This window comes from Nannospalax galili, unplaced genomic scaffold, assembly GCF_000622305.1.
Source record: "Nannospalax galili isolate Female #2095 unplaced genomic scaffold, S.galili_v1.0 scaffold806, whole genome shotgun sequence".
Lineage (NCBI taxonomy): Eukaryota > Metazoa > Chordata > Mammalia > Rodentia > Spalacidae > Nannospalax > Nannospalax galili.
This window is the reverse complement of record NW_008355419.1, coordinates 2,240,411-2,265,124: the sequence shown is the minus strand read 5'-3', so window position 1 is coordinate 2,265,124 and position 24,714 is coordinate 2,240,411. Positions and strand designations below refer to the sequence as shown.

The following is a 24,714-nucleotide window of genomic DNA, read 5'->3' as shown; positions in this document are numbered from 1 at the left end:
AGTCAAATGAGAGAGAGAGACCCACTCCCGGCGACCAGGTCCCCAGAGGCCAGGTGTTTGGGGCTACTTGTGAGTGTAGCAGGTGCTGTCATTTAGCTCCCCCTCCCCCCACTGCCGCTCCCACCCTGAACCTCTCAGTTCCTACCAGCAGAGTCCTTCCAGGCCCTGGGCTTGAGACCCCAGGAGCCATGGGGAACAGGATCCCCTAGTTCTAGGTCTGTCCTGCCTGCTGCAGCTGGGATTTGGTGCCTGTTCTGAGCTAGCCTCCCTCCACGTGGCTGCATAGAGCTTGGAGCTGGGCACCCTCAGGAATGTGAACGTGTGTGTGTGTGTGTGTGTGTGTGTGTGTGTGTTTAGTTCCCAAGTGACTCATCACAAGCCCCAGTTGAAAGGGGCACAGGAGATGCTGGTGTTTCTTACCAAACCCTCCTGGGCCTATGAGTCTGGGTCCTGGGAGATGTCCCTGAGGTGTGTCCCACATCTCTTATGCCAGAAGGACACCCGGGTACGAGCGGATATTGTCTACCTCTCCTGGTAGGAGGGGTTCAAATCTCCCAACCCCAGGCAGCCCTCCTGCTTAGTGGTGCAGCCAGGTTACAGTGCAGGCTGGTATGTTACTGCACTGTAAGTGGGACTTAGGAGGCTGTGCAGAGCCTGAAGGTCTCAGTTGGGCATGGCGGGGCTCTAGGGAACTTGGACCCAATCATCGTATGAGGCTTTCAGAGGGGCAGGAGGAGGAGAAGGGCTCATGGTGCATGATCTCCTGGATTGAGGACCCATGTGTGCAGCTACACAGGATTCTGACTTGGTACCCGGTGGAGCAGAGCTCGCTGGCTGGGTCCCAGGGCTCTCTGCGTTTCCTGGAAGCTCTGATGAAGCTTGAGAAGACTTTGGGGTGATTTCCACAGAGGCAACCATTGGTGGCTAGCCAGCCCTGACCATTGTGTGTTACAGGGACAGGAGCTGGTGGATTGAACGAGGGTTGATGCCCTGGCCCCAGGTCTCCTGATGTTTTTTGGCAAAGCCTCCCTACAGCACCACCGGCCTCAGCTTAGCAAGCCCTTGCAGGGCTTACCCGTCTCTTAAGGGAACTGGCCTGGGTTGGCACGGTGATGTCAACATGTGCTGCTGATCCTGTCATGAGGCAGCCAAGTCTCTAGTCACTGATCACAGCAGAGGGGAGCAGCAGGACTTAAAATGGCCCCTCCAGTTCCCTAGTCAGATGACCCTTTTCTTAGTGCTTCTGAGGATTTGGTATACAGTGAGTTTACCCCTTACCAAATATAGTCCCTGGATCAAATAGTTTCCATTCTGACTCTCAGGTAGGGGGAGGAACAGGACCCTCAACAGGGTGCATGCTCTACCCGGACTCGGGTTCCTGGGTCTACAGGAGGGTGTCCTGGGTCTACAGGAGGGTTCCCTGGGTCCATAGGAGGGTGTCCTGGATCTACAAGAGGGTGTCCTGGGTCTACAGGAGGGTGCCCTGGGTCTACAGGAGGGTGTCCTGGTCTACAGGAGGGTGCCCATGCTGGAGTTGCATCCTGGTTGCTCCTGGTCTTTTGGGACTCTGCTATTGGGGCATTTCAGGGTGGTTCCACAGCAGACCCAATATGACCCCAACTGCACAGCTTGTGTGTGGGCAGTATAGCACAGTCCTGGGGCACAGGCCTATGGGATAAGAGATGCCAACTTCTGAATGTTCCAGGGAACAGACAAGCTCATGTGAACTTGGCTGTGCAGTTGGGTTGGGAGTCCAGGCGGAGTCCAGGCTGGGAACCGTGGGTTGGCAGCTCGTGTGGCCTGAGTCTCCATTTGTTGAGGTCTGGAGAGTTCTGATACCACAGACCTGTGCTCTGTTATTTTCTCATGGTTACGGTTATAATCCAGCCCCCACACAGCCCCTTAAAACAATACTGTACACTGGGGATGTAACTCGGTGGAGTACTTTCCTGGTATGCACAAAGCCCTGGGTTGTATCCCTAGCACTGCATAAAAACTAGATGTGGTGGTCATGCCTGTAACCCTAACACTTAGGAGGTGGAGGAAAGAGGATCAGTTCAAGCTGAGGATGACCTCAGGTTTATAGTGGATTTGAGGGTGGCCTTGGCTAGATGAGACACTAGCTCTGAACAGAACAGAAACAGATCTGATAGCTCTGAAGCCTGGAGTCCGAAAAAGGCTAAAATTGAGGTGTAAGGAGGGGGCCTGTCTGGGAGAACCTGTGTCTTGCCCCCTTCCAGTGCTCAGAGGCTAGGCATGAACTGGGGTCAAAGCCTGCCCTCCAGTCTTAGTACCAGAAATGCTCTGTCTCTAGTCCCTGACCCTGTCCATTCTCAGGGCTCTGTCCCTAGTCCCTGACCCTGCCCATCCTCAGGGCTCCACCTAGTCCCTGACCCTGTCCCTCCTCAGGGCTCCACCTAGTCCCCGACCCTGCCCATTCTCAGGGCTCCACCTAGTCCCTGATCCTGTCCATCCTCAGGGCTCCATCTAGTCCCCGACCCTGTCCATCCTCGGGGCTCCATCTAGTCCCTGACCCTGTCCATCCTCAGGGCTCTGTCTCTAGTCCCCGACCCTGTCCATCCTCGGGGCTCCATCTAGTCCCTGACCCTGTCCATCCTCAGGGCTCCTCTAGTCCCCGACCCTGTCCATCCTCGGGGCTCCATCTAGTCCCTGACCCTGTCCATCCTCAGGGCTCTGTCTCTAGTCCCCGACCCTGTCCATCCTCGGGGCTCCATCTAGTCCCTGACCCTGTCCATCCTCAGGGCTCTGTCTCTAGTCCCCGACCCTGTCCATCCTCGGGGCTCCATCTAGTCCCTGACCCTGTCCATCCTCAGGGCTCTGTCTCTAGTCCCCGACCCTGTCCATCCTCGGGGCTCCATCTAGTCCCTGACCCTGTCCATCCTCAGGGCTCTGTCTCTAGTCCCCGACCCTGTCCATCCTCGGGGCTCCATCTAGTCCCTGACCCTGTCCATCCTCAGGGCTCTGTCTCTAGTCCCCGACCCTGTCCATCCTCGGGGCTCCATCTAGTCCCTGACCCTGTCCATCCTCAGGGCTCTGTCTCTAGTCCCCGACCCTGTCCATCCTCGGGGCTCCATCTAGTCCCTGACCCTGTCCATCCTCAGGGCTCTGTCTCTAGTCCCCGACCCTGTCCATCCTCGGGGCTCCATCTAGTCCCTGACCCTGTCCATCCTCAGGGCTCTGTCTCTAGTCCCCGACCCTGTCCATCCTCGGGGCTCCATCTAGTCCCTGACCCTGTCCATCCTCAGGGCTCTGTCTCTAGTCCCCGACCCTGTCCATCCTCGGGGCTCCATCTAGTCCCTGACCCTGTCCATCCTCAGGGCTCTGTCTCTAGTCCCCGACCCTGTCCATCCTCAGGGCTCCATCTAGTCCCCGACCCTGTCCATCCTCACCCTGTCCATCCTCAGGGCTCCACCTAGTCCCTGACCCTGTCCATCCTCTGACCCTTCTGTCTCTCTGTCTCTGTCTCTCTCTCTCTCTCGTGTGTGTGTGTGTGTGTGTGTGTGTGTGTGTGTGTGTGTGTCAGGGTCTTACTATGTAGTGCAGGCTGGCCTGGAACTCACAGCCCTTCTGCCTTAGTCTCCCAAGTGCTGAGGTGCCAGGCCTGACCACCACCCTTACTTGCTAACTCTGATCCTTCTGCCTCCCTCTAATAAGGTTTGTGGTGGCCTTGTGTCCATCCAGAAGATCCAGGACACTCTCCTAAGTCAAGGGCCTTTGCTTAGTCCCATGGCAATGTCATTTTTGCCATGTTCTGTTCTGAGAATGAGGATGTGATCATTTTGGGGAACATTATCTAGCCTACCATGATAACCTTTAAGAAAATATTTTGTTATCTTTATTTTATGTATATGAGTATATTGCTTTCATGTATGTAAGTGCAAACATGACATGCAATGCCTATGGAGGTCAGAAGAGGGTATTGGTTCCCCTGGAACTGGAGTTACAGACGGTTGTTAGCTGCCATGTGGGTGCTGGGACTCGAAATTGGGTCCTCCAAAGAGTAGCCATTGCACTTAACCTCTGAGTCATTTCTCCATCCCACTAGGTTAGTCTTAAGGGATGCTGAGCCTGTGACTCCGTAGGGCATAACCGAAGCCACAGTAAGAGGTTCAGCTCCTCAGAGGTCCTTGGAGCTGTCGGAGACCAGCTCTGTGCTGCCTCCACATGGCCCACTTTGTGATGGAGCAGGCAGGGCTTAGGTGACAGGGTTGTATCCTGCCTAGTGAGTGTTACTTCTGTAAAAGGGTTTGTCATTTTCAGAAGAGACCAGGCTGTCAGGACTGGAGGCCCCCAGCAGGAGGTCATGCGCCACAGGGTTCTCCTGCTGTTGCCTGAGTGGGCCAGGGGCCAACCCTTCAACCTGGAACTGATCTGTTGTGTCCACATGTCAGCCCTGGAGGATGGCAGACTGTGGGAGCCACGGGAGTGCCACAGAGCTCCTGCCTGTACCCCATCATAAACTATCCGTCCCCCCACTGGGCAGTCCCCCCACTTTCCAGGCAGCAGTTTCAAGGGTAGGAAGGGCTTGGGACTATGGTCAGCATGCCAGCTCCTTCTAATACCACTGAGGAGGACAGTGCTAAGGCTTTCTGCCTGGAGGATGTGGGTCTGTGTCTTAGGAGTGAGCTAGGACCCCTGGGAATCCTCCAAGGACTAGGCTGTACCCAACAGTGTTGGGGTGACTGTTCCTGTCCTATAGTAGGGAGTCTATGGAGAGCTGGCAGCTAGGTGCGGGTAGTGGCCAGGGAGACCCTAGCTGCCACACTTAGAGCCCGGAAAGGGGCCCTGCTGACAGACAGGGCTACCTCGTGCCCTCCTGTGCTTCTTTAGAGACTGTCCCCTCCCTGGGCGTCTTTGTGTTTCGGGTGGTAAGCAGAGGGCTACAACAGTCTGGCTGGGAGTCCTAGCCTGGGGCTACCGTCTGTTCCTTGGCCAGTGTTTTCAAAGGCTTCTGGACAGTAGAGACCCTGGGTGTTTGCTCCTAGGCAGAGAAGTTAAGATCTTCTCTTTCTTCTCTTTCCTCCCTCTTCCTGCCTTCTTGACCCTTTTACCCCAGACCATTGAGTAGAACTCTGTAACCATTTCAAACCCACTGCCCTGTAGGTTGCCCTTGAGGTAAGGCAGAGACTGGAGGGATCACTCTGGGATGGCTCCGCCACCCTAACTCAGCCTAGTCTCTCTGGGGGCAATTTGTGGGGGGTGAGGGAGGACACAACCCAAAGGTTCCTTTCCTGTGGAAGCTGGGGCAGTGCTGCCCTTTCTGCCTGGCTCAGGGAGCCCTGGGTAGCAGGAGGAGAGAGGAGGCTTAACTTTCCCACAGTAGGTCCTGATGCTGCCATCACTAAATACCACACAGCAAACTGCTTAAAGCTAGAGATTTCTCAGGCTGGAGTCCAGAGGTCTAAGCTGGGGCCTTGTCTCCCCACTCCTAGTTCAGGGCCCTCGCATCACAAAACTATCCTTTTGATCCCAGTTTCTCCTGCATAATCCTGTTCCCAGGGAAGGCATGTTCTGGGGTTCTAACGGGCATGAATGGGGAGGAGAGCACTGTTCTAGCCTGGATGCCACCCCACCCCCTTTCTAGCTTCCCAGGCTGTAGGATCATCTTGAGAACCCTTAGCATCTTCTTCAGGGCTCATGGGCTGGCTCTGACTCGAGGGCTATTTGCATCTGGAACGAAGATCTCTCTGCTCCATGTCCAGCCTTCTTTTGAGCTGAACCTGCTTCTCTCTGCTGCCCAGCCAGGGCATGCTGGCTATAGATGTTGGGCTCTGACTCTACCTGGGATTGGGGAGGGTAGGTGTGGTTTGTAGAGACCTTAGACCCACATTCCATCTGTTCAGTGCAGTGGGCTTGGGGTGTGCCTAGCTGGTAACCCAATTCCCTCCTCCCTAGATGTGGACGAGTGTCGTACACACAATGGTGGTTGCCAACACAGATGTGTGAACACCCCTGGCTCTTACCTCTGTGAATGTAAGCCTGGCTTCCGGCTCCACACCGACGGCAGGACCTGCCTGGGTAAGTGTCATCTGCCTGGGGCTCTGAGCCCTTGCTGAGCTCCACTCCCCAGAGTGTGTCCAGGTCTGGGAAGGGGCCTGGTCCTTTGAGACTTGAGTGGGCTGGCACTGGGGCTAAGGACTCAGTGGCTCCTTCCTGTGGTGCATGACTGGTGGGATCCTGAGCATACCCTGCTGTGTACCGCTGCACTTAACCCTCAGGTAAGGAGGCTAAGGTTTGCGTGGGTAAAAGGTGCCTCCAAGATGCCTCCTCGCCGAGGTCCCTGTGTCCCCAAGCTGTATATGCTCTGTGGCTGTACTGAGTCTTGTTGAGAGACTTTCTGCAGTGCTTGATCAGCAGGGACGTGGGCGAACAGGCATCTAGGGGAGACTCCTCAGGGTGCTCTTAGGTGGTGGGGAGGCAGGTTGAGGCCTGGCCCAGTAGCCAAGCAGCACTGTAGATCTACGCTTCTCCAGGACCCTGGGGATGTGGTCTGTGGAAGAGGCAACCAGGAAGTGGGATCCTCACCCCTGGCTATCTATCTGTAGGGCCTCCTGTGAGGAACAGGGTCAGTAGCCTCCTGGAGACACAGACTGTGCCTCAGCAGCTCAGGAGGCCTGAAGGGACCTCTAGGGTCAGATACAGGAAGCTGCTGAAAGAAGTCAGCCACACACCTTGCAGAAAACCCTGGGTCTGGGGACAGAGGCCCTAGAGACAAGGCTGGTCCCTCTCTCTGCTCCTGTTGTTCCAGCGGCGGCACTGAGTCGGACACCCCATTTTTCCATTCTGGAGATCCAGACGGCTCAGGCCGGTTCTGAGCAGCCTCCCTCCTGGTCTTGGCTGCTATGTGGCTGGCAACCCACCAGCCCTTGGGGGGGGGCGCACCCTGTACGCACATGTTCCAACCGCCGTCCGTTCTGCTCAGGGAGCCAGGCAGCTGCCCGAGTGAGAAGTAGAAGCAGATGCAGGAATGTTGCTGTATGCTCTGGGGCAGCTGAAATGGCAGAGCCCAGTGGCTGCCTGCTGGCCCCTCTGGGAGTTTGTGGCTTGGGCTCTTTAGCCTTAGGCATCTTTGTCAGACAGGGTGCTCCTTGGAGAAGAGAGACTCTGGAGGTTCCTATGAAGGGCGACTCCCTGCTGTTCCCAGGGCTAGGAGACTCATTCCCTTGTGTCCTTCCCTACGGCTGATGGTGGCCCTCACTGAGATGCCCTTAGAGAATCAAGGGCCATGATGGATGCATCCTAAATGACCAGAAGGCAGGAGGCTTTACGGGTGGAGTGGCCAGTGTTAGTTACTCAGAGGAACCTTGAGCTGATGGCCTCAGGAAGTCTAGGAGAGATTCCCACTATCCTGTCCCACACAACCCATCACTGCCAGAGTTGGACATGCTGGGTTCTGTACCCTTGGGGCCCCAGAAAGATGGCAACATGTTTGTATTGTGCAGGGTGAGATGCCAGGGCTCCGGGTGTGGTCTGCACTGCCTGTCCCCTCACCACTGTGAGCCTGTATGAGTGGGTGGGCTCTTGGGCTTCCGTAGCCTTGCATGCTGGTGTCTACTCCTGATTCCTCCTCCCACCGGGGGGGCCCAGCAGAGACTTGCTGGATGTTGGCTGGATGTGAAGCAGTGACCTCAAATGGTCTCTCTTTTGACTGTAACTCCCAGCAAGGGATTTGCACTGAAGCTTCATGAGATCACACCCGTCTACTATGCTGTGGCTGGGAACGCTGGATTGATGGTCTGTGTATCTGCTAGGGGGTACCAGTGGGGACTCTCCACACTGGCTCCTCTAGGCATGATGGCCTATCTTCTCTGATGAGCACTCCCTTGGTGACTCAGGTCATCCAGCCTCTGGCCAGTGAGTTGGGGACACTTTTGTCTCCCTGCAAGTGTTAGGTGGTGTCCTGGGGACCCTTGAGTATTAGTCCTGTTCCCTGGCTGTGCCTGTGGCACCCTTCCCAGAGTTCCCTGGGGCATTTGGTTCCCATTCATCTCCTATCTTCAGTGGGCTCTCTGTGGTCTACCCATCTGGCTATGGATGATGGATTTTGTATGTGTGGAATGCCTAGGGGCTTCTGGGATTGGCCTAGGTTTGTCATCCTGGGTCCAGAGGGTGCTGCCTTTTCTATGGGGGACCGAGATGTTTCCAAAGTAGATATAGGGGTATCTTGGGAGCCTACTCTGGGAGTTCTAGGGTGCCCCTCAATATCTACCCCATGCTCCTTTCTGTCGCTAAAGGAACTATCTTTTCTGTGGTTGGCCTGAGATGCTGACATGGAGGTGATTGAACAGCTCTGGTTGAAGGGGTTGCCTGTGGGACCGGGGTTATCCTGCTGTAGTTTGTCCTGGGCCCTGTGGAAGATACCATGCAGGCCATGTCACACTGCATAGATTTCTTGAGGTCTCTGAAGGGACAGGGTCTTGTTGTCTAGCCTGCAGCTCTATGCCTTTCCCTGGGACTCCCAGAGCACAGGGTGTGGGCTGTGGCCATGGTCACGGCACCTGGTTCATACCAGCACCCTTTGTACCCAGATTGTGGTGGGTCTTTGGCTGGCATATGTGGGAAGAATTTTTGGGAGCTGTGCCCATCTCAGCAGGCCAGCTGGTGCAGGCCCTCACCGTCTGAGCCCCCAGCGGAAGAGCCCAGCTAGCATGTTCCAGGCCTGGGTCCCAGTGTCTTGAATGCTGCCTCCCTGTGCCCTCTTGGAGTGAAGATTTCAGAGGCTAAAGATACTGGAAGGGACAGAACTATCCTTCAGCAGTGCAGGCTGTGAGCTTGCAAAGTGGCCACCTGGAGGTCCCAGGGGATCTACAGAGACACCCCCCCAATAGGAGGGTCTTTGAATTCACCTCCAAGGTTAGGAGGGCCAGGGTGGAGAATGTGTAAGATTTGGCATCCTTTTCCTTCCAAATTTTTTTTTTTTTTTAATTTTTATTGATTGATTGGCAGGGTCTCATGTAGCCCAGGCTGGCCTGAATTTGCTCTGTAGCCAAAGCTGGGGTTATTATTCCTTCTGCCCCCATCTCCTAAGTTGGGATTATAGATGTGTGCCACCACACCCAGCTCCAAATGGTCTTAGCATAGAAATAAAACACAGAAAGTTTTCTGCTTCTATTCTTTGCTTTTAAAGAGATTTATTTGTGTGTGTTTGCCTGCATGTATGTATGTGCACCTCATGCATGCCTGGTGCCCGTGGAAGCCAGAAGAAGGCGTCGTGTCCCCTGGAACTGGAGTTGCAGGCAGTTGTGAGCCACCATGTGGGAGCTGGGAATTGAACCCAGGTCCTCTGTAAGAGCAGCCAGTGCTCTAACCCCGAGCCATCTCTCCAGCTTTCTACCCCAGTTGGTAAAAATGAGAATTTATTAGGACTTTGCCATCAACCCAACATAGTGAGAGCCTTGTCTGCTGTCCTGGCGACCACCCAGACAGAAGAAGGCCCATGGGATGCTGTGTTGCCCAGAACATGCTCCTGGGGCACCTCTCTCTTCCACCTTACCTCTGGGCTGGGGACAGGAACAACCAGACCTGAGGCTGCTCTTGCATTCTGCCCTTGGGCCAGAGCCAGCTCCTCCTTTTCCTCAGAGATGGGCAGCGGGGCCTGCCAGGGTAGTGGTTTGGCTGATGGTCCAGAGAGCATCATCTCTTCTTTTCTATGACATCTTGCAGAGCTCCAAAGTGAGGCAGCCCCAAGGTTTCATAACATTGTGGGGGAGCCCTCCTCCATGTGCTGGGGTACTGAGCAAGCATACATCTCTCTAGTACCCCTTGGTCTAACCTGGACATTGGTCTTGGACATGGCTGTTCCCTTGTGTCCTCTGGATTGAGGGTCATAATGAGGCCAGTCTGAGGGACCATGGCTGTCACCGGTTCAGCCCTATGGCAGAAATGGCCTCTGAGTTCTCTGCTTGTATTGGCCTTAGGAGCATATGATACCTGGTGTGTGTGTGTGTGTGTGTGTGTGTGTGTGTGTGTGTGTGTGTGTGCGCGCGCGCGCGCGTGTGCACGTGTGCATGTGTGTGTGTAGGAGGGCTCTGCTGCCAACACATTTATCCTTAGTGGCCCTGCTGTCCCTGCTACCTCGAGAGTCAAATAGATGCTAGTATGTACATGACTAGATGAAGGCTGTCGCGCTCTGCCATCTGCCTGTCCCTGCTGTGTGTGCCTATGGCCTTGGCAGACCCTTCCCTCCCCAGGCCTAGGTCAGCCTGTCAGGACAGTGAAGGGCTATGTAGGCCCTAGTCTGCCCTGGAGGAGAGGCCCTGAGGAAGGATGCTGCTGCTGGCAACATCTTAGGACTGAGGCCAAAGCCACAGGCGGGAGAAATGTGCAGACTGCCAGGCTCGTCTGCAGAACTCATCCTCCCAGAGCCACAGACGCAGCTCTGCCCCTGTTTCGCAGTCCTTCCAGAACCTGGCAGGGGCTGCAGTTGCACAAAGGGGGTCAGCTTCCCAGCCTTGAGAGGCCTCTGGAGAGACCCGGCCTGAGCAAAGCCTGGGGGAGACGTGGGAGAAACAGCAGGTGCTGTGGTCAGCCCCTTACACTGTCCCTTGGTCCTACAGTGGGCTCTGCACAGGACAGAGGCTGCTTCCAACTTGGCCTGGACAAGCCCAGGACCCTAGAGGAGCAAGCAGGCTGCGATGGAAAAGGGTTACCTGACTTCAAAGGCCCATGTGGGATGCCTCATGGACCAGAGGGCACAAACCCTCAGCTGGGTATAGAACCCAACAGAGAAGTCTGGGTAACTGGACATGTAGGGAAGTGACATGCCACGGGATAGAGTTGGTGAGTGAAGCCAGAGCAGCCTGGGGTAGGTGGGGGGATGATGGGCGGGGCCCAGGACTGGTAGGCTTGGGTCAACTGCAGTGTCACAGAGGTTGGATAAAGTCCTGCTTACAGGGCACACCTGCCCTCTGGAGCTTGGCATCTAATAGGCAACACCAAGAGCCAGCTAAATGACCAACTGAATACTTGGGTAAATGCTTTGGTAGAAGAAAGTATTGGTGGAAGAAATACTTGTGAGGCCTCCTACTGGACCAGGGTGTTTCCTCAGAGGGGTGCAGCTAGGAGCTAAGGCTTAGCAACGGAAGTGTCCACGGTAGTAGAGATGGTTATAAGCATTACTCTGGAGGGACTGAGTTTGCCCCGCCTCGGCTGGCCACCATCATACTTCTTGTAGCCAGGGCCTGATGTCCTCCACTGCTCACTGACCCCCAACGACCTGGGGCTCTCTGTAAGCTGTCTGGGCCCTTCTGGCATGGGTCTCTTGGGATGTACCTGTCACCTTGGCCAGCCAGTCTGAATCACCGTAGCCGGGCATGACTGAAGCAGTGTCTTGGGAAGGAAGAAGCTGGGCAGGACTGTTGCAGGCACAGCCTGGGTCTGTGAAGGAGTGGGGTGGTCCCTTCCTTCCCTGCAGAGGGCTGTTAGCTTGGCACTCCCTGGGCTAATTGGTCATCAGTGCAATACTAGGCACACACACAGAAACTCAGATGTCTGCCTGTCTGGGGGGGTGATGGAATGATGCCCCCTTTGCCTGCTTTCCTGACTCTACCTTAGCAAAGAGCTTCTTAGGGCAGACTGGGGCGGCCATTTGCCATACGTGGTGGGAGATGTCAGGACCCAAAAACCACGCGAGCCCAAAGGCAGGTACTAAAACTGTTGTAACATCACCTTCCAGCCAGCCGCCAGGAGGCTGCGGCAGAGCAGCTGGTGGGCTGGTGGCCTGCAGACTTGGATTTTGTGCAGCCTGTGGTGATGAACTTCTGGTGTGGAGGCTGGTGCCTTGGAGCCATCCCAAAGTCTAGTGTGGATGCCCCCCCCTGCTGGTACCTACACAACACTCAGAGGGTACGCCTAACTCTGGGGGCTTGGCTCAAGCCCCAAGTTTGTGCCTGGGGTGTAGGTAGTACCGCCTGAGACTGGGCTAGAGCCCTTTGTTGGGAGTGCCATCCATCCAAGAGTGATATACAAGTTGGCATAGGCATGTCAAGTCCTCTGCCCTGTAGGAAGTATTTTCTGTAATGTTCAGATTCTTTGTCCACAAACCCCGTTCCCTTCACAGAACGCCTTGCCTCACACCCCTCTCCGTAACGGTGACTCTGGCAGTGGGTGGGGTTGCGACCCAATTCTTTTGGAATGCTGGGCCCCTGGGTTTGTTAGTTGGTCAGTGTGAGCTGCCCTGAGAAAGCAGTACAGATGAGACCACAGCTTGAGCAGCAGAATTTTATTGTCTCATAATTGGGCTGGATGTCCCAGAACAAGGTGCTAAACTTTCTGGTCCCTGGTGAGGTCAGAGCCCCACCTATGTGACCACAGTTAACTATCATTCTGTCATAAAGACCCTCTAAATCAGACAAAAACTCAGCAGCAGGCCCAGCCCTAGTCCAGGAACTACTGGCAGCTGATTACTGCTGGGTGAGAGAGAGTAGATCTTTAAGGGAGTGACTCTAGATGGGCTGACTAGACTCCAGTGGACGAACTAGGGATCTCTGGTTACAAAAGCTTGACCAAGCAGGACTTAACATATATGACAGAATGCATGAAATCCGATGGGTTGATAAAGACTTATTGTATGACATGCACAAAAATGCAGTGAAAACATAAAAAAAAAACCCAAACCCAAAAAGACCTGGCCTCTGCAGACTGTCACATCAGCGGGTTAGGGCTCTGGCAAATGAGTTTAGGGAGGGAGACCCAGACATTAATCTCCTAACACAGAGTATCACCCAACTATAGTCACCTGTGTCTGGTCTGGAAGTGGGCAGAGACCTTTGTGAGGCCCTGGGAGAGAAATGATAGGCTTGGGGGACGGAGCCATGGGGCAGGGCTGTAGGGTGCAGTCGGATTGCCCGCACAGATCACAGACCCCTACTCTGTGGGAAAGTAGGGCTTGTTGTAAAGCCAGACCAGCTGGGGTCTGTGCTGCCGTGACTGGCTTGGAATCTCAAACCTTCTGCCTCTGCTTCTCCAGTGTTGACAGTTATAAGTGTGTCACACACCAGGCTGCGGAGCTAACTTTGTGAGCATGTGCTGTCTACAGGGAGACCAGTCCCTGACCTTGGCCCTGAAGACTTCAGCTTTGCTCAGATCTGACCTTGTGCCTGATTTGTAGAACCGTAACCAGATGTGGGCCTTTGGCCTTGGCCCTGGCAAGGGTCCCTGCAGTGTGTGTCCCACAACTGAGTCTCAGTATCTCCACCAGTCCTGGGACCCAGGCGTGCAGTCTAGCTCTTCCTGGAACTGCATAGCCCAGCACTGGAGCAAATTGCCTTGCTCAGCTTTCTGGGAATCCACAGAGGATATGCCTGGTGATGCTGGCCTGGCTGCCTGCTGTGCACAGCTTGGGAGCATCTGGGAATTCACTGTTTTATGGAGCAAAGGACCGAGGGTGGTTCTGAGGGTGTGAAGCTACACGGGGATTCTTGGCTAATGCCAGCCCATGGTGGACTTGTTCATGGGCCCATTTTAGCTGCTCTGCCCATGATAGTGCTGGAAAGGAAGGTCCTTTCCCTCTTCATGGTGTATAGTGCGTCCTGCCGAGGTACAGTGCCCCTTGGTGCTGGCCCAGCCTTGCCAGAAAGGACTTCTGGTTCTTATTACTTGTCCCGAGGAGGGATGCAGTTGGTGTGGTGAGCACAAGTAAACAGAGCCCCCAGGAATGTGGGGCCGGCTGAGGCCATGTACGTGGGCTTCTCCGGAGGGAGGACTGGGAGCTAAGTAGCCAGCGCAGGTAAGGCCATCCAGGCCTGGGGTCAGCATGGCTTCCGTCTGATCTGGGGTTGGAGCAGAGTTGGGAAAGGGGCTTAGGTTGGCAGGCTCGTCTCAGTTCTCTGGGAAGTTGCTGGGGCTCTTCCCTGATGCGCATGCCGGAGGCCCTGGGTGGCCAGACTAGTTACCGCCTCCCCCATGGCTGGCTTTGCTCCAGAGAAGGGGGCCTCCACGTGCTTCTCCCCCATCCATGCTCCATGTGAGGAGACAGTGGTTTTGTGAGCAATGTGGTCTTTAAGCAAGCTTGCTTTGAAAGAAGCCCAGCCGTCTCCAAGCCCTGAGGCGCCTCACGCGGCCCATGCTGCTGCCAGTGCCTGGGCTTCTCAGCGCTGTGCCTCACGGTGCCAAGCACCCATCTCCAGGCAGCAATTAACCATTTCCCCGAACTGGATGTAGGACAGTACCACCTAGGGACGGGAGTATCCCCTCCATTCCAGGTGGCACCTTGGGGTGGAGCTTAGCCGTGTTTTTTGTTTTTTGTTTTTTGTCTTTTTGAGACAGGGTCTCTCTGTAGTAGCCCCAGCTGTCCTGGAACTCACTCTGTAGACCAGGCTGACCTTGAACTCACAGAGATCTGCTTGCCTCTGACTCCCAAGTGCTGGGATTAAAGGTGTGCACCACCACGCCTGGCTTGGAGCTTAGTCCTGTAAAGTGCTTTAGTAAGGGGTCTCAGGTTTGCTGACACAGCTCTGGGCATAGGCTTTTGGGCAGACAGCCTCACCTCCCAGGCCAGGGGAACAGTACATTCTTGTGGCTTCCCTCTTGCACTTAGGGCCAACTCCCTTTAACCACAAGGCCATTGTGAGAGCCTTGATTGTAACCAAATCTGTGCCAGGAGCTGGCTGCCGCTCCTGGTGGAGGCTTAGTGCCCACCCTGCATGCCTGCCGGGTTATAACGCCTTCACCCGTCTCCACAGGCCAGCTGAGGGCATGGCTGCTGTTTAACCATAGGGTGCACAGGCACCTACTAAGCTAACCTGTCCCCGCTGAGCCCATGCCCTCCTGTAGTCCAGTCTGCCTCTGGGACATGGCCTCTCCACATACCCCACAGGTGTTGTGTGAACACTGTGCTCGAGTGGGGGGTATGGCCTGGCCTGGAGTGGTAAGGAACTGCTTTGGTCCCTCGGGAGCTGGTGGCCAGGCCTGTGGGCCACGGTGGCTGTTCACAGAGGCTCTATACCTGCCCCTGTGCCCTGAGACCTAGGATGGGTAGGCTGGGTCTCTGCAATCCTTTCCAGACTGCTGCCTCCTCCAGCTACTTGGGTGCCAAACTCTCTTCTCTCTGGTTTCTCAGCAGCACCCCCCTTTGTGTTTTGTTCTAGAGGGCACTGGGCTAATCCACCTTGCCTCTGTGTCTAGCCTGTAGTGGGCCTGGGCTTGGAGGACTCAGAGAGATGGCCACAGTGCTATGAACCCTACATGTGGCTGAGAAAGTTAAGTCAGGCCCGAGAGCTGGATCAGGCCAGGAACACCAACTCCTAAATCCCTGCTGGGAACTAAGCAGGGCGGAGGCTGGGAGGCTCCTGTAGGAAGCCATCAGAACTGGTCCTGATGGCCTGGGTCGAGGCCCACCTCCTTGTCCTGATCTGTGCTTCTCCTGATGTCCCTAGCCGTCAGCTCTTGCACTGTGGGTAATGGCGGCTGCCAGCACCAGTGTGTCCAGCTCACAGCGACGCAACACCGCTGCCAGTGCTGGCCCCAGTTCCAGCTGCGAGAGGACGGCAGGCACTGTATCCGTGAGTACTATGGACCCAGGATGGGGAGGGGACTGGGACCCTGTAGTCTTCTGCCCGCCACAAGCCTCGAGACCTACCTGGACCTGGGAGTCTGTCAGTAGAGGCCTGATGGAAAGAGACCTGGTGTAGGAGGGAGGCCTGGACTGCTGTGGGCCGGGGTGCAGAGTTGGTGACCACCACTGTGGATTCCATGTCCTCAGGGCAGAAGCTCATGATGGAGACAGCATCCTCGGGCAGAAGAGGCAGTCAGGCACATTGTTCTGGGACCTAGGCTACCTGCATGAGGGTGAGGGCAGAGAGGAGGGGGGAGACTTTGCTGAAGCTGGGACAGGATTGGAGCGCCCCCACAAGGTGCAATAATGGGGTGGAGCAGGTGCTGGGCCCTCCCCGGCAGAGTAGGAATAAGCACCGACATGAAGGGGCCAAGGCTGGCAATGGGGTGGAAAGGCGTGGATTCACACAACTGAGGGCTCGCCGGGCTGGGAGGACACAGGGCTGATAGGTCATGGACCGTGTAGGTTACAGGACTGGGGACGAAATGGGACTGAGGGAATCTTAGGACTATGTGGGTCATGAGCATGTTGGGGTGATAGGACTGGAGGTTACGAGCTAGAGGTCCTAGAGCTGGGTGAGGTCACATGCTGGATTGATAGGACTGGGAAAGTCACTGGGGTCGTGGGGCTAGGAGGTCACAAGGGTGAGGGTTCATAAGGCTGGGAGAGTCACTAGGTTAGGGAGCTCACAAGGACCCAGAAGATTGTAGGGCTGGGGGATCACAGAATTGGGGGAGTCACATTTGGGATTAAAGGACGTGGGACTGGGGGGCGGTCACAGGGTTGGGGCTCCTGGCCCCTGGTATCAGTTTCAACACCCTAGCCCCGACGAGAGAATTCTGAAAAGAGCAAGCAGGCTCCCTGCTTGAGCAGCCCTGGGCCAGCCGCCTCCATGCTGCAAGGCCCTCCTTCTTCTGGCTGGGCCCTACTTTCTGTCCTTCTGGAAGTTCCTTGGGAACCCTGGTACTTCCAAGTCATGGGCGTTTGTGCGGTACTGGCTCTGGTGTTCTGGTGACTCCTCAGGGGAGCTCTGTCCTTGGCTATGAAGTCTTTTTGAGGCACTCAGAGCTCTCCACAACTCGGGGACCAAGATGCAGACTGGAGCAGAGAAGGGTTCCTGCACCGGGGAGGTGACCCACTTCTGCTGGAGTCCGTTATTCTGTCTCCTCTTCTCGCCTCCATCCCTCTGGTTCTGGTTCACAGGGAGAAGTCCGTGTGCTGATGGCAACGGCGGCTGTATGCACACATGCCAGGCACTCCGGGGCCTTGCCCACTGTGGCTGCCACACGGGTTACCAGCTTGCCGCAGATCGCAAGGCCTGTGAAGGTAGGATGCCCCACTCACACTCCACCTAGCCCAGTGTCCCCGAGGCAGCCTACTGGAACGGTCTTTGGGTGAGCTGGAGTGCCAGTTTCCTCTACCTGACAGTTACTGGGTGAACACCCAAGGAGCCGCCTGCACCCGAATCATGTTTCTGCACGAGTAGGGAGGGAGCTCAGGTTTCTATTTTGAACGTACATCCTGTAGGACCCAGGAGAGGTGAGTGAGGAGGAGGAGAGGGCCCCAGAAAGTCTCAGTGAATCAATGCTGCTTTCTCCCGGGGTTTTGTCATGTCATCAGTGACAAGCCACAGCTGAGTGCTGGTTTCTAGAATACCTTCCTTTTGTCCCAGTGGCTGCTGCTGTGCAGCTGGGCTATTTGTTCTTAACCACAGCCTTGGGTGTGTATGTCCCACCCTCTCCATGACAAGCAGGGCGGGATGAGCCGTCTTGGGGGGAGTGTGCCCTTGGCCCAGTGACCTCAGGGTGAGGGTGGCATTCCTAGCTAGGGCTGTTCAGAGAGGCAGTAGTCAGCCTTCCAGGTGTCTTGCCAGATGCCTGGGTGCCTGCGGGGTAGGGAAGGTAGGTGGTTATACACCTATCTGAACTAGGAAGTCATTACTGGTGTGACTAGGGAGTCCCTAGCTCTGGGTTCAGGGGTGTGACAGGTTTAGCATGAGACACAGTTTGAGCCAACTCCATTCCAAGAAATCTGCCACGGTATGACTGGCAGGTATCGGGTTGGCAGGATCTGGTCTTGACCACCCTCTGCACCATGTGGCCATAAGCTCAGAAGCCGAGGGCATACCCCGGGGTAGCAGCCACCACTGAGTGCTCTCCTTGGTATCTCCCTTTCAGATGTGGATGAATGTGCCGTGGGACTGGCCCAGTGTGTGCACGGCTGCCTCAATACTCAAGGATCCTTTAAATGCGTGTGCCACGCAGGCTATGAGCTAGGTGCCGATGGCCGGCAGTGCTACCGTGAGTGAACAGGGGGTGGGTGGTAGGGTGTGCTCAGGGCACTGACACGGCTCCCCCAAGACCCTAGATCCTGACCTCAGTGTCAGTCGGGCAGCCTTGGGTGTGGGCTCCCCGGGGTTGGTTAGGGGATCTGGGGACCCTGTCCCACGTCCCCGCTGGCTGATGTCACCGCAGGAATTGAGATGGAGATTGTGAACAGCTGTGAGGCTGACAATGGCGGCTGCTCACACGGCTGCAGCCACACCAGCACAGGCCCCCTGTGCACCTGCCCTCGCGGCTACGAGCTGGATGAAGACCAGAAGACCTGTGTTGGTGCGAGCCAGTTCCTTCTCGGCTGTCCTGCTCCTCTTCAGCCAGGGATTTGCTTCTGCTGCCCGAGTCTGGGACTGGTTTGGTGCCATGGCTTGGGAGTTCCTTCTGCTCTGTCTGGGAGTCCCTGCTGCTCTGTCTGTTTGGACAAGGCAGGGGTTGCAGGAGATCTGATAAGATGCAGCATCACAACTGAAAGGGGTCTTGGGTGCTTGCTTTGATGCGCCAAGCTCATACCTACCTGCACCCTTATGACCCTTGGCTGTGACTATCCTGAGTGTGATTGTGTCTGTGATGTGTGTGTGTGTGTGTGTGTGTGTGTGTGTGTGTGTGTGTGTGTTCGTGTTCCTGCATGTGCACGAGAGAGGGAGAGGGAGAGAGATCTCCTGTGCATGTGACTGTTCAGATGTGTGGTTGTTGCTCTGTGCAGTTGGATGTACGTATGTGAGTTGGACAGGGAGTGCATGACTAAGGTGTGTCTGATTCTGTATAAGTGCATGTGGCTTCGGTTGTGTGCACAGTTGTATGTGACGTGCAAGAGATACTGCACAGTCTCACATGTAGTTGGGTGGGATTGTATATAGGTGTGCACACCGAGTGGGTGGTTTGGTGCTGTGGGATTGTGGGAGGGAGTGTGTGTGTGTGTGTGTGTAGCATGGTGCCAGCAGGCTCCTACATGTGCCCCACAGACACTGATGACTGTGCAGACTCCCCATGCTGCCAGCAGGTATGTGCCAACACCCCTGGCGGATATGAGTGCGGCTGCTACGCTGGCTACCGGCTCAGCACCGATGGATGTGGTTGTGAAGGTGAGCACCTGCGGACCAGTGGCAGCCTGGTGACTAGGGGAGGGTCAGGGGCAGCCCTGGCCCTCTTGAGGTGGACGTGTGGGCAGCCTGCCTTATGCTCTGCCTATGCACATTGATTGAGTGCCTGCTGTATGCTCATGCACACCCACACAATCTCACAAGTAAACCTGCATATGATCTCTTGCATACCACACCCAGATTGCGCATATAGCCAGTCTCACACCCATAGAGTCATACACATGACATGGTCACCTGCTCCATGCCACCCTGCCTGCTCCTTAAACAGATCTCCTGGCAAGGATCCACTGTTATGTCACCCTTGGGGTGGGAAGACAACTGGAGAGGCCACTGTGGCTGTGGGGCAGTGTTACCACTTACTTAGGGAGATGAGTATTTGGCTTTATCAGTGGGGTGGACCCAGGGCAGGCATGCACCCCCCACCCCGTCCCCAGGTTTCTGATCATGGGAGCACAACTCCAGTAGCCTTGTTTGTCTGCAGATGTTGATGAGTGCGCCTCTGGCCATGGTGGCTGTGAACATCACTGTTCTAACCTGGCCGGCTCCTTCCAGTGTTTCTGTGAGGCTGGCTACCGGTTGGATGAAGACCGCAGGGGCTGTACCTGTGAGTCTCCCCTTAGGCACCCTTGCCTTCTGGGCATCTGCTCCCGGTAGCCTGTGTGTCTGGCAGGCTAGCTGACCCACCTTTACCTTTCTGGACCTGTATGGATGCCATTGGTCCTGCTCTGGGGATGGGGTCAATGGGCTGAGGTAATCAGCCTGGTTAGCCAGGTGAAAAAGGTTTACGGGAGTTTCTGGGGGAAAGCAGTTCCTATACTAACCAGGTAAGAGAATATTATGTCCTGGGTAGACTGGATAGCTAGAATAAAAGGCCCGTGTGTCCTCTCCCCAGCCTTAGAAGAGCCCATGGTGGACTTGGATGGCCAGCTGCCCTTTGTGCGGCCCCTGCCCCACATCGCGGTGCTGCGGGATGAGCTGCCTCAGCTCCTCCAGGATGACTATGGGGCTGAGGAGGAGGAGGCGGCGGAGTTGCGGGGAGAGCACACACTTACTGAGAAGTTTGGTGAGGCATGAACCTGCCCCCTAGCTACTGCCCTTGGGGTTTAGCAGCTTACAGTCCCCAGGCCAGGCTGCCCAGAGAGGGTCCACCCTATACAATTTACACAGTTCATCTGGGGCTAGTCTGACCCTCAGCTTCCAGGGGTGGGACCCCCATATCTCACCCTGAGACCTCAGGGTCGGGTTCTGAGGTGAGGGGTCCAGCTTTGAAGCTCCCCTCTCCATCTTCCCTCAGTCTGCCTGGACCACTCCTTCGGTCATGACTGCAGCCTGACCTGTGATGACTGCAAGAATGGAGGGACCTGTCTACCAGGCCTTGATGGCTGTGACTGCCCAGAGGGCTGGACTGGGCTCCTCTGCAATGAGAGTGAGGCTGTTGGTGGGACTGAGCTGGGTCCTTGAGCCCCAGAGGTGTGGGCCTCCATTCCATGTGGTTCCTCCTATCTAGTTCTGGGGAGGGAAGGCTGAATGCATGTGTCCATCCATCTATCTGCCCCCCCATCCTTACATTCATCCTATCCATCTGTCCACCAACTCCTCCATCCATCCATGTACCCATTATGCACCTATCCACCCCCACCCCCATCTATTCATCTGTCCATCCACTCACCAACCCCTCCATCCACCCACCCATTTATCCTATCCATCTGTCCATCCATCCATCCATCCATCCATCCATCCACCCATCCACCCACCCAAACACCTGTCTACCCATGCATTCATCCTATCCATCTGCCCATCTGTCCACCAACCCCTCTAGCCATCCACTTGCCCATTATCTACCTATCCACCTCCACACATGCATCCATCCATCCATCCACCCACCAACCCCTCCATCCATCTACCCATCCATTTATCCTATCCATCTGTCCATTTGTCCATCTACTCACACACCCTTCCATTTATCTGTTCACCCATCCATTTATCCTAGCCATCAGTCCATCCATCCATCTACCCACCAACCCTTCTGTGCATCCACCACACACCCATCCATCCATGCGTCCATCCATCCAGCCACCTATCCATTCATCAGTCCATCTGTCCAGCCACCATCCTATTGCTCCCTGCTCCCTTTCTTTGATCAGTTATCTACTAACTGTCCCCCACCCCTGTGTGCTAGCCTTGGTGCTAGGATGTGGGACACCCTAGGGACCAACAGACCAGAGTGTGATGCTGCATCTTCAGATCTCCAGTGACAAGCCAACAAATAGCTAGATTGGGAGGTGTCTATGAAGGAGACGGGTGGGGTGGTTTCTCTAGCACAGATAGTGGGGACCATCCAGCCATGTGGTGGGGGTGGAGACTCGCCCAGGGCTACAACAAGCTAATCGCTGAAGCACTCTGGAAATGGCTCTGTTCAAAGCTTGTCTGCTCCCTCCCAATGCCCCCAGACTAGAGACTGCATCAGGCTCTTCTTCAGGCTATGAGGACTGTCTAGAATGGGTCGTCTGATTGACAGGGCTGGTGTGTATGTGTTAGGTGTCAAGATGAAGTCACTGATTAGTGATGTCTGCCATGAATGTGGTTGTGGCCATGGGGCACAAGTGGCATTTGCCGCTCCAGGCAGTTGTTCAGAATGGGATGCCTCCAATGCCAGGAAGCCCCCAGGGTCCCGCTGGTTGGTGACCCTGGTGCTCCCCTGTCACCCCTGTAGCTTGTCCTCCAGACACCTTTGGGAAGAATTGCAGCTCTTCCTGCAACTGTCAGAATGGTGGAACCTGTGATCCTGTGTCGGGAGCCTGCCGCTGCCCCCCGGGTGTCAGTGGAGTCCGCTGTGAGGACGGTACGTGCTGCAGCCCCTCTGGTACCTCTGGAGTTGCTCCTGGGGATGCTCTGGAGAAGGAGGTGGAATGGGGAACATGGCTCAGACTCCTGTCCTGCCTCCAGAGCCTCAGGATGTGGCTGGGAAGGAACGAGGTGCTTTAGTGGGACTGGCGGCTTTCTTCATCATTGCTCATTTCCCGGGGCTTAGGGTTAGATGGTAGAGACTTCATGGATGGAGGCATGTTTAGAATGAGTTCCCTGGGGAGGTGGCGAGCCCCTTGTTCCCAGGAGCATCTGAGCAGAGCTGGGGGTTTGCAGATTCCTTTTGTGCTGGTTGCTGCATCATCCTGTCTAAGTTACAGAGGAGTTAGTCTGTGAATGTTTCCCTGGGGAACTGCTTCATCTTGGTCTAGTCCTTTTTAGCTCTTCCCCTTTAGCTGCTCCTGTCTGAGAGACAGGATGCAGTTGCCAGAACCCAGCACCAGTGCAGTGGCCTGGGGATAACAGTTTCTGCTTCCTCCCCACCCTGCTCAGCGCCCCTGCTGTCCGTCCCTGTCAGTCTGCTGCTAGCATGTGGAATCTGGTAGAGCCATGGGTGTGACAGGCTCTAAGTAGCCCGAGGGATGTCTGGCAGGTACAGGATCTGAAGTTACATGACTTCCCAGAGACTGGTCTCAGGCAGTCCTGGGGGAAGGCCACCATATTTCTGTCGAACGCCCCCCAAGCCCACCAGGCTTGGGTCTTCAACAAGAAAAATAACTAAGACAAAAGTCTTGAAGTTATGCGATGAATTTATTCAAAAGAAAGAGTCTTACAGTTAGGTGAGTGATCACAGGAAGCTTTTTTGTTGTGAGGAACACAGATCTTATATAGGAATCAGATTTGGGGTAACCGAGGAATCACCAAGGAATCACCATAGATCTTTTACTAACAGAAAGACACTACGGACACAGCAGTTGCTGCATTCCCTCACCAACTCTGGTGCCCGAAGACCGAAACGAAACTAAGTTTCTAGGAGACCTAATTAATCATGGCGGCACAGCCTGTCGGCTCTGACCGCTGAAGCAGAGAGCTCAGAAGCTCTTGAAGTACACTCTACTTTTTTTCGATGCTTATGTCAAGCATGGCTCCCGACATATCTCCCAGCAAGGCATCTCATGGGGCCCCTGTGTTGGTTTCCCAGGCCCTGGGTGTCCCTTGGTTTATGGTTCCATCACTCCAGTCTCTTCCTGTGACCTCACATGACCTCACCTTTCCCCTCCCTTCTCCTCTCTGTCTGTAACCCCACCAACCTGCGTACTGACATTTGTCGTGGGATTTTGAGTCTCCTTGGGCAGTGCAGGTGGTCTCATCTCAAGATCCTGGGGATTGGGAGTTCCTTTTTTTTTTTTCTTTCTGGTCTTTTTGAGACAGGGTCTCCCTGTAGCCCCAGCTGCCTGGATTCGCTATGGAGACCAGGCTGGCCTCGAACTCACAGAGATCTACCTGTCTCTGCCTCCCAAGTGCTGGGATTAAAGGCGTGTGCCACCATGCCTGACTGGAGTTCCACTTTTAACCCACTATATCCCCTTCAATAGAAGGAACATGGGGCAGGGTGGAGCCAGGGGGAGGTGTGTGGGGAAGGGCAGCCCTGAGCACCCCCACCCCCACCCCCAGGCTGCGATGGGGACTTGACCAGGAAGACCTTGTGATCTTCTGGCTTGAGGATAGGGAGGTGATGCTCAATAGTCAGCACAGGTCAGAGGTCAGGACACTGCTGGTGGGTCAGACGTTGAGGAGAGCGGGGTGTTTGCACCTCTAAGGTGTGTGCTGACCAGTGTGCTTGGTGCCCCCTGTTGCTGTTCTGTGAGAAACTAGCCAGTCCAGCCAACAGCCCTCATCAGGGGGCTCAGCTTGTGGCCACTGGACATGGCTGCTCCCATCCCTGTGCTGGACACCAGACCCCTGACTGTCTCCTCACCAGGGAGACCATTTATAGATGGTCCAGCGGCTCTCTGCAGTTCTCACTAAACTCCTCCTCACAGGCTGCCCCAAGGGCTTCTATGGCAAACACTGTCGCAAGAAATGCCACTGTGCCAACCGGGGCCGGTGCCACCGCCTCTATGGGGCCTGCCTCTGTGACCCAGGGCTCTATGGTCGCTTCTGCCATCTGGGTGAGTCCTGCTGCTCCTGCCAGTGTGTGAGCAGTGGATGGAGGGGACCCTGCCCCAATGTAGAGTCTCACACTGCTGGAAGCACCATGGGAGATTCTGTGGCCAGCATCTGAGTTGGGATGGGTCCTCTACCACTACTGTGTTGGCCTCTGGGCATCTAGGTACACCGTCCCTAGCCTGATGTCATCTCCTAGACCAGATCTGGTGAGTGGAGGAGAGCAGGGCCAGATTTCCCCGGAAAGCTTCTAGAACACTGGTCTTGGCTTTTGGAGCAAGGCCAACTCTACCCCTGGCAGAGTCCCCATCTAGGGTACACAAATACTCGGGGGGAAGGGGACAGTGGATTGACAGAGAAGAGTAGTGAAGACAGCATGTGGAACTATTCTAACTGAAGGGGTGTGACCCACAGCCAGTGTCTGAGCTTTGTAGACCCTGCTCCTCAGTATGGTCACATCAGCTCCCTGGGGCCACGAGCAGAGGTGCTGAGAGTCCTAGAATCTTCTAGAAGGGCATGCAGCCACAGGGAGCCCACCAACATCACGCTTGCTGATTCAGGGTTGGGGGGGTGGATGCTGACGTGAGCAGGCCCCTCATGGCTCTGTGGCTGCAGCCTGCCCCCCCTGGGCCTTTGGGCCAGGCTGTTCTGAGGACTGCCGCTGTGAACAGTCCCACACACAGTCCTGCAACCCAAGGGATGGGAGCTGCTCCTGCAAGGCTGGCTTCCAGGG

General features: G+C 55.6%; 1 protein-coding gene across 1 annotated transcript in view; it reads left to right on the top strand.

Annotated features, from left to right (window-relative positions):
- Positions 1–24,714, top strand: part of Megf6 (multiple EGF like domains 6) — a 109,897-nt gene that overhangs the window by 72,048 nt on the left and 13,135 nt on the right. Inside the window, exons 5-16 of the mRNA XM_008852662.3 lie at positions 5,917–6,039; positions 15,396–15,521; positions 16,778–16,900; positions 17,752–17,874; positions 18,049–18,186; positions 18,873–18,992; positions 19,492–19,614; positions 19,903–20,073; positions 20,305–20,436; positions 21,724–21,852; positions 23,858–23,986; positions 24,597–24,714. The exon at positions 24,597–24,714 is cut by the window's right edge and continues 8 nt beyond it. Of these exons, the coding sequence (XP_008850884.1) occupies positions 5,917–6,039; positions 15,396–15,521; positions 16,778–16,900; positions 17,752–17,874; positions 18,049–18,186; positions 18,873–18,992; positions 19,492–19,614; positions 19,903–20,073; positions 20,305–20,436; positions 21,724–21,852; positions 23,858–23,986; positions 24,597–24,714 (1,555 nt within the window). The remainder of the gene's footprint in view (positions 1–5,916; positions 6,040–15,395; positions 15,522–16,777; positions 16,901–17,751; positions 17,875–18,048; positions 18,187–18,872; positions 18,993–19,491; positions 19,615–19,902; positions 20,074–20,304; positions 20,437–21,723; positions 21,853–23,857; positions 23,987–24,596) is intronic.